General features: G+C 27.1%; 1 protein-coding gene across 1 annotated transcript in view; it reads left to right on the plus strand.

Moving 5' to 3' along the window:
- Positions 1-5,251, plus strand: part of LOC145260607 (L-asparaginase-like) — a 170,751-nt gene extending 165,500 nt beyond the window's left edge. Inside the window, exons 13-14 of the mRNA XM_080118902.1 lie at positions 942-1,041; positions 4,550-5,251. Coding sequence (XP_079975028.1) covers positions 942-1,041; positions 4,550-4,684 — 235 coding nt within the window. The 3' untranslated portion in view covers positions 4,685-5,251. The remainder of the gene's footprint in view (positions 1-941; positions 1,042-4,549) is intronic.
- The last annotated feature ends 4,873 nt before the right edge of the window (positions 5,252-10,124 follow it).

Raw genomic sequence — 10,124 nt, forward strand, 5'->3', positions numbered from 1 at the left:
AACAATTGAATTCATCTAATAAGTATCGCAAACAAAAACATGGCTATAAGTAATCCTAAAGAAAGACGTGATAAAGGAATACAACAGACACAAATAAAACCAACCCAAATACTAAAAGGACTCCACACTAGCCTTCTGGAGGAAAGAAAAAACAAGGGTAAAAATTCAATATGGTTCAATCTGCCTTAAAGCAACATACCTAAAGAATTTTACTATATACTCGAAAAGAACTTCCCTTCAGGTAGTAATATAGAAAAAAATTATCAACAAAAACACAGTGGAATTGTCATTATCAAATTCTATTAACTTAGCTTCAACTGTACCAGATTCAAATAATGCAAAATAAATTAGTGAATTAGGAGGAATGGATGGGATATCAGATGATGGAGAACCACTTTGTAATTGTAGAAATACAAATGAATGCAGTTTAGATGATACATATCTTATTTCGGATGCTGTGCGTAATTGCTGTGCATAATGTTATTAAAACAAGTGAACATATAAACATAAAAAAAAACCCTACATGGATTAATTGACGTTTCGATGAACTTTCTTATATTTTCACTTCATATATATGTAATGAGTGGATATAATATGTAATTAATGAAATCGATTGGAATTCCATCTCTGTTATGTCAATATCATGGATTGGAAAATCCTACAATTCACTGTCTAGGTTGAATGAAATATCGATTTGGGAAGTGTAATACTATTTATGTCTGATTGTAACAAATTTTGATGAATTAAATGTAAAATCTGCAGATCTAAGAAATTAATGTTTTTATTTCAAGTGTTAAAATTGATGCATATTTTTAAGGTTTTGTTATAAAATATTGGGTCAAAATTTTGTACGATTGACAACAAGTTTCCTGAGATATTGCATGCGTAATAATTGTGTGTATGAAAATATTTGTTGAATTTACACTTTTTTGTAATTACAGTGCGGCAAATCTTGATGATGTCGACACCCTGCGATCATGGAAAATTGCTGGAGCTGATTTCAATTATGGAGATTACGATAAACGAACTGCCTTACATGTGGTAAGTGTTGTGATTTGGGAAATTTGTGTCGAATTGTTATTTTTATTTTTATGCCGACTAAAATTCTTGCAGAAAAAAGTCAAAAAGCAACTTAAATTTGTGCAGAAGTTCATTTTTATCATATCTAAATTTTTTTAATCCTTTGATATGAGTAATTTGTGTATTTATTTATTTATTTGTGAACTGTTATCCTCGTCTTCATAATTGTTAGCCAAAAACGTGGTGAGGCAACAACTATGGAAGGAAGTAAATTAATGGAGATACAATTACAAAACTTAGCATTCCTATTCCGTCACAGTTAATCACCTGAAGAAGGCCAGAGGATGAGTTAGCCGAAACGTGGTGAAACAACAACAACTATGAAGGTGAGGATAACAGTCCGCAAAATTAAATAAATTCATTTTTATCATCATCATTTTTGAAGGAACAAATTCTGAATTCCCAAGGTTTAGTAAATGATTAAAATTAGGTCAGTTTAAAGTGGATCTTAAGTTTATTTTTGATAGCTTCGTAACTCTCCCTTATTTTGCTTCTTAATCCTCATGTGCCATAAACAATGTTTCTGGTAAAGGGGAAAGAATTGCTGTTTTCTGTATTACAATCTATTCATCTAACACTTATTATGGTCTAGTTTTTGACCTTGAAGTAGTATTTTTTAGCTTCTTACTTCAAGTGGCTTCATGCCTTGTCTAAAGCTATTTCCGTAACAAAATTTCAATAAAAAATTTAACAACGTAATAATTTGTATCTGCAAGGTTTAAAAAAAACAGCTTAAATGTTCATGTGATTAAAATAAAAATAAAACAAATATTCAATGATTAATTTGATGCTACCAGATCAGGATGTCTGAAGATACTGGTCTCCTGCATCAACCATTGATGTTATTGTTTTTTTTTCCTTTACAAAACTCAATCATGTTCTGCAAAGCCAAGAAAAAAAAACAACAATTTTGTGCTACAAAACAATCAAACCAAACACTATGAATAAATTTTTGAAGATATAAAGAACTTGAAGTATAAATTTTTTTTTTACCAAAATGATTGGATTCGGCATGAAATAAGTGAAAAGGATATGCTGTAAAACAAAACAACCAAACCAAATCAATGATTGAAATAAAATAAAATGAAATAAAATGAAATGAAATAAAATAAAATGAAATAAAATAAAATGAAATAAAATAAAATAAAATAAAATAAAATAAAAAAAATGAAATAAAATGAAATGAAATAGAATAAAATAAAATGAAATAAAATAAAATGAAATAAAATAAAATAAAATAAAATAAAATAAAAAAAATGAAATAAAATAAAATAAAATAAAATAAAAAAAATGAAATAAAATGAAATAAAATAAAATAAAAAAAAAAAAAATAAAATAAAATGAAATGAAATAAAATGAAATAAAATAAAAAAAAAAAAATGAAATAAAATAAAATGAAATAAAATAAAATAAAATAAAATAAAATGAAATGAAATAAAAAAAAAATGAACTGAAATAAAATAAAAAAAAAATAAAATGAAATGAAATAAAATAAAATAAAATAAAATAAAATAAAATGAAATAAAATAAAATAAAAAAAAATGAAATAAAATAAAATAAAATAAAATAAAATAAAATGAAATAAAATAAAATAAAATAAAATAAAATGAAATAAAATAAAATAAAATAAAATAAAATAAAATAAAATGAAATAAAATAAAATGAAATGAAATAAAAAAAAAATGAAATGAAATAAAATAAAATAAAATAAAATAAAATGAAATAAAATGAAATAAAATAAAATAAAATAAAATAAAATAAAAAAAAATGAAATAAAATAAAATAAAATAAAATAAAAAAAAATGAAATAAAATAAAATGAAATAAAATAAAATAAAATAAAATGAAATAAAATAAAATAAAATAAAATACAATAAAAAAAAAATGAAATAAAATAAAATAAAATAAAAAAAAAATGAAATAAAATAAAATAAAATGAAATGAAATGAAATGAAATAAAATATCTCCAAGATTTAAGATTAAAATAAAAAAAAAACAATTTAAATCTTGAAGGTAAAAATTAAAAACAAAATTATTTTATGGAAGAATTGAAGTTTTTTTTTTGCTTCAATTCATCAGAACGTGCTGAGCTAGCCATAATTAATTTGTCCTCATAAAGAAGTGATAAAAAAAATATATATATATATATATATATATATAGAGAGAGAGAGAGAGGACGAGTAGGGAGAGAAAGAGAGAGAGAAGGAGAGAGAGAGGATGGTTAGAAAGAGAGAAAGATAGAGGATGAGTAAAGAGAGAGAGAGAGAGAGGACGAATAGGGAGAGAAAGAGAGAGAGAAGGAGAGAGAGAGGATTGTTAGAAAGAGATTAAGATAGAGGATGAATAAAGAGAGAGAGAGGACGAGTAGGGAGAGAAAGAGAGAGAGAAGGAGAGAGAGAGGATGGTTAGAAAGAGAGAAAGATAGAGGATGAGTAAAAAGAGAGAGAGAGAGAGAGGACGAGTAGGGAGAGAAAGAGAGAGAGAAGGAGAGAGAGAGGACGAGTAAAGAGAGAGAGAGAGAGAGAGAGAGAGAGAGAGAGAGAGAGAGAGAGAGAGAGAGAGAGAGTGTGAGAGAAATTAATCTCACAAACTCAATACTTCTTGGCTGAGGCAAAAAATAATTCCGCAATTACAAAACCATACCTTTAAACTCAAATTTTAACATCAAAGAAAGGTTATTGGTCCGGGTACAGTCCTTGTAAAAACGGTGGGTCAGTTTTGCCTCCCAATTGGGAGCCAGTAATTAACTCCTTTTGTTGGAATGGTAACATGGTTTTCCTTCGAAAATGTCCATGATAATTCATGGTGTTCTCGGCAAGAGTTCTGGTGCCTTTAATTAGGCATAAATCGAGTCCCTTGGGACCCCAATTGAATTGAGAAAAGTTTGCAAAGTGTTGAAATGATGCCATCCTCTAATTGGGATATATTCGGCACAATATAAAAGTGTCTCTGCCTGTAGAGATTTCAATTCCTTTTTCACCAAACATTTAGGTGATATAAACATGATGAAATTGTTGCGGCTCCATTCGCAATAAGGAATTCAACTTGGACCAACTTTTATGAGTCTCTCTCTTGCCAGAGGTTTTCGTAGACTGAAAAAAAATGGATATTTACAAAAAAAGCGCCAAGTAATTATCTTGGTTCATACAAATTGACCAATCACAGGCTGCCTACAAGAAATATGCATAGGCGGCTTAAAACATTGAAAATAGTATTGCCACTGGAAGAGAGAGAGAGAGAGAGAGAGAGAGAGAGAGAGAGAGAGAGAGAGAGAGAGAGAGAGAGTGTGTTTTCCTGTTATTTTATTTTAAAGTGTTATATTTCATGTACGCATTAATCTAAGAACCAAACTTAAAAAATTTTTTTTATTCATTCTGCTGTAAATAAAATTAACATTCTTTATAATTCCTATTGTTTAAATGTATTAAAAGTCTCTTCAATTAATTTTTTCTTTCTTTCTTCTTTTAAAGGCAATGGCGTCTAAAAGAGAAAAATCTATAAAATACCTCTTAAATAATGGTGCGAATCCCGATGCCAGTGACCAAAGTGGCAAAACTCCCAGAGATTACGCAAAAGAAAATAATCTTTTACATTTGTTAAATTAAATTCGAATATGGGAAGAATATGAATGCAAAATGCAATAAATCCAATTTGTTTAAATTGAAAAATTAAACAATGTAAAGATGAACACATCAATTTAAAACATTGACTAAATGCTTGTTTTTGGTTTATAGCAAAGAAAAGATTATGTTGATATCATCGCATTATGTGAAACATGATTTTGAGATCTTGTTGCTTGTTGAAATGTTTTCATAGTGTTAGTTTGGCAATTTTGAAAATGGCGTTTATCGCATTTTGCATTCAAACATTTCATAGACAGATATTGCTGACATCATTTAACTTTTGACTGTTTTTTACTTTTTTATCATTTCATATACTTTCAATACAACGTTGTTCAAATGAAATATGTTGTTAAGAATGGAACATTCAAATGGAAATATATTTGAGAATTTTACATATTATTCAGGTTAGTTTTAGTCAAAATTTAAACAATTTTAGCTCAGATGTTTGGCCAATTTTCATTTATTGTCTTTGAATGAAACAGAAATTTTATTGTTGCTTGCCTTATTAAAATAGATTCGATTTTTTATACTTACCGTCCAAAGCAAAAAGTTGAAGGTTTTACTGTTGAGATTTGACTCATCATTTGTTTTTGTCCATTTAAGCATATTTATAAAATGTTAGTTTCGTCTTCGTGCATAGTTTAATCGAATAGTATAGTTCAATCAAAAACATTCAACCAAATAAGGTAGTTAAGTCAAATAGGATAGTTCAATTAAATAGTTACAACCAAATAGAATAGTCCAATCAAATACAATAGTTCAATCAAATAGGATTGTTCAATTAAATAAGATAGTTCAATCAAATAGGATTGTTTAATCAAATAGGATAGTTCAATCAAATAGGATAGTTCAATTAAATAGGATAGTTCAATCAAATAGGGTAGTTCAATCAAATAGGATTGTTTAATCAAATTGTATAGTTTAATAAAATGGGATAGTTTAATCAAATAGGAATGTTCAATAAAAAAGAATAGTTCAATTAAATACGATAGGTCACACAAAGACATGAAAAAACTTTCAATTTAAATGAAGCTGAAGGCTACATATTATACATTGCTATTGCACTACAGAGCTTTTCTAAAAATTTATAATTGTTATGTGTGATGTGGTTGACTTGTGCTCACTATGAACGAAAACAATGGTCTCAAAAATGTTACATTTTTATATAATTTATTCTTTTGTTTCAATGATATCATTATGGGTCTCGTAGTACTTGTAACTGTTTTTGGGTCTATCAAATTGTAATTGCATCAAATTTCTTATGATAAGATGTACATAATGTAAAAAAAAAATCATAATCAGATGGCAGCTTCAAATTATGTGAAGAGAAAAAAATTCTGTTTTTTTTATTTGTTCTTACATATAAAAAAGATAAGTAAAATAATAATAATAATGATAATAATAATAATAATAATAGTATGATGATGATGATGATGATGATGATGATGATGATGATTTATTAATGCTTACAAGTAATACACCAAATAATAACAATGTTCAAATCAGCTTCCTATGTAAAAGAGAAACAAACTACTTGATAATGGTTTCCGGTTTTGAATTCAAAAACTTACAAGCAGTGTTTTTGTTATCTATAAGGTAGAATTTTTTTTTTTTTTTGCAGGGGTTGAAAATCTTTTTCTTAAATAGTTTATTTTCTATGTTTTATTCGTGAAATTATACTAGTGAAATAAAAACAATTCTGCTAAACTTCAAGCAAATGAAAATGATAAAGGGATGTTTTTTGATAAACATTGCTTGTCAATTTCTGGATTCAAAACCAGAAGCCTATTTACAAAATGTTTCATTTTTTGTGCATAGTTCAATAGAATAATAGACTCCAATCAAATAAGATTGTTCAATCAAATAGAATAGTTCAATCAAATAGCATATTAATAGTTATAGAAATTCAGATGTTTCACTCAAATAAGATAGTTTACTCAAATAAGATAGTTTACTCAAATAAGATAGTTTACTCAAATAAGATAGTTTACTCAAATAAGATAGTTTACTCAAATAAGATAGTTTACTCAAATAAGATAGTTCACTCAAATAAGATAGTTCACTCAAATAAGATAGTTTACTCAAATAAGAGAGTTTACTTAAATAGCATAGTTCAATCAAACAGGATTGTTCGATCAAATACAAATAGATGAGTTATCTTTCAACTGAAATGAAATTGAAGGCTATTCATATTAAAGAATTTTATTGCACTACAAAGCTTTTTCTAAAATCTATAACTGTTGTGTGTGATGTCGTCGACTTGTGCTCACTATAAAAATTTTCTTAAATTTATTTTTTCTTTCAGCAATATTATTAGGGGTCTCACACCATGTGTAGTTTTGAGGCCAATCAAATTTTAATTTTGTCAATTTGATTGTGCTAACAAGATGTACATGGTGTACAAAAATAAAATTATAATCGTATGGCAACTCCAAAATGGGTAAACTTTTATCAACTTGGTAATTATCATAAAAGACCAAATATTCATAGCATTTGTAGTGACAAATTTGAAATACACTCAAAACAATGAAAAGAAAACGAAAAAAAAGAAAAAGTTTTATGTCTTTCTTAATTGTCCTTTAACTTAAACAAAAGAGATACTCCCCCCCCCCAAAAAAAAACGTGATTTATTCATGTTCACAAGTAATGCACAAAATTATGCTCACATACGCTTCCTATGTAAAAGAGAAATAGTCTGTTTGATGGTGATTTTCATTTGAATTTTGAAATCGACGAGCATTGTTTATCATAAAACTGTTACTGGTTATATGCGAGGTTGGATGTTTTTTTTGGAGGGAGTAATTAATAATTTGTTTTCACAATTTTTCTTTTTAATTACGAATAAATGAAAAAATCAAATTGATTTTTGTAATTTGAAAATTTATTTTTTATTTAGTACAAATAATCAAATCAATTATTTGTAAGAATTTGAGTGTTTTTCATTTGGATTTGAAATTATTTTTAAAATAGTTTATTTACTATTTTTTATACTTTTATAATTGAAATGTTTTCTGGGAATGGGGATAGAGGTAAATCTTTTGGAAATAGTTTATTTACTATTTTTTGTACATGGTGTAAAAAAAAAATATTATAATCGTATGGCAGCTCCAAGATTGGTTAACTTTTATCAAACTAGTGAAATAAAAAGCTTTAAGCGGATGAAATGGCAAGGAATGTTTTCTGATAAACATTGCTGATAAGACAACCCCAACAACAGCGTGTGTTTGGTCAAAATAATATTAAAACATTACAGTAGTTTTCTGTATTTAATTCAGGGAAAGCAATGTTTTCTTAATATCTCTTGCAAGCCGACATTTTTAGAAGCTATGACCCCCTTCGCTTGACAGCAATAATTATAAGATCCTTTGCAAATTTATTTTTTATATTCTGTTCTTTCACAATTAAAATGTCTATTAAGTATTTCATTTGATATCAGCGCTTGTTTTCCAATATGTGTTTTAATTTGTTTTTATATTTTTTAATAGATGTGAAATTTATTTTATATATTTTTGGGCAATGAGTACACTCAGCAGCCTAAAAAGAAAATGGCTGTTGTGTTGTTAGAATGTGTCGAACAAATCTTGTTAATTAATGTTTATGACAACGATTTCATGCAGACTTAAGAAATAACAATATTCGAACTTGTCATGAAACTGGCTGACGATTTCAAAATACCAAGTATTGTTTAATAGCCAATTCTTGGAGGTGTGAAATCAGTAATTTACTATGCATATTGAACTGTTATTTGCAGTCAATCAATAGTTGGAGATGGAAGTGTTCAAAAATAGGTTTTCATCAAAGCAAATTTTCCCACAAACAATTATTTTTATAATTTATTTGTGGAGCAAGGATTTCTTTCAGTTTCAATTTTTATATAAAACTCAAACTCAGCGACCATTTTTTTCCTGCGGGGGTTACTGTATCTACACATAATGTTTTTTTTATATGAACTCAAACTCAATCATGTTCTGCAAAATATCGAGATCAGATTAATCACTGTTAACATAAAATGGAATGCATTATTATAAATTATAAAATTCATACAGTTTTTTTTATTTTATTTTCGTTTCTCATATTAGAAATTTTAATTTCAATTTTTATTTGTTTATTTGTCATATTTGTTCAAATGAAGTTTATATCAATTTTGGGTGCTGATGTATTCCTGCTCTGTAAAACTTGAGATTATTTCAACCTTATTTGTCTACAATTGTGAATTTTAAAACTGACTGAAATAGTTTTTAACAATTTTTTCTCTGGAAAATCGTATGTTCCACTTAAAAATATTTTTATTTCAGTCAACCGTTAAGTGCTATCTTCATTTTAGCAAGAATATATCCCCTGCTTCGCCTACATAAAGGAAAGAGCAAAGCATTGACAAATAAGCAAAACAAAAACAAAAACAAAAAATTCCACTATAATAAAAAACAATGCATATTTGCGTGTATATACACAAACTAACAAACATAAAACAAATCCTAATAAACAATAATTTTCCCAATAAAATCGTTGATAAGCACATAAAACTATTTCAATTCAATCCATAATAAAAACACAGACCCTAACAAAAATGACGCCATCAAAGTATACTATAAAAACCAACTACACATTAACTACAAAACAGACGAAAAAATAACAAACCTTAGACCTATTGACCAGAACAAAAAGATTAAACTAATAATAAAATATACTAAATTTAAAACTTCTAATCTAATAATTAAAAACAATACTAACACCACACTAAACCAAACTAATGTAGTGCATGAATTTATTTACCCCTTCAAAGAATGTCTCTGAACCCATTCTAAAAACTCTTACAATGCATACATAGGCCACACAACAACAACACTCTCTTGATGACTAATCTACCATTTAGCAAACAATAGCGTCATAAAACAAAGCCTAACATTTCATGATAAAAACCTACGATCGTCCGACATTAGAAATGTCTTAACTAACAATACAAAATTTGATAACCTAACTATTGCACCCCTACCAAGTGCTATCTTTATTTTAGCAAGAATATATCCCCTGCTTCGCCTACATAAATAAGTAATGCAAATTCAGTTTTTTTGTAACAACTATGTGTAGAATGAAATATGATGGTCAGCAATGATTTGTTACAAAATGGAGGTCAGAAAAGACAACATTCAATGGCTTTGCTCAGCAGGTTTATTTCACAACTATTTAGTTGTCGAAATTCTTAGAATTAAATAAAGCTTTTCTAAATTAAAGAACAATATTTGTTAAATGTGAGATAGAAACAAAAAGAAAAGAGCAAAGCATTGGCAAATAAGCAAAACAAAAAAAATCTCTATAATAAACAGCAATGTGTATTTTTGAGTGCAAAAAAATATATAAGAAAATACAAAGAAATGAGTTTCATAAATGCTGGTAAATGGATACTTCGAATGTTTCAAGGAAA

This window comes from Euprymna scolopes, chromosome 36, assembly GCF_053919585.1.
Source record: "Euprymna scolopes isolate OS-2025 chromosome 36, ASM5391958v1, whole genome shotgun sequence".
In the NCBI taxonomy this organism is placed as follows: Eukaryota; Metazoa; Mollusca; class Cephalopoda; order Sepiida; family Sepiolidae; genus Euprymna; species Euprymna scolopes.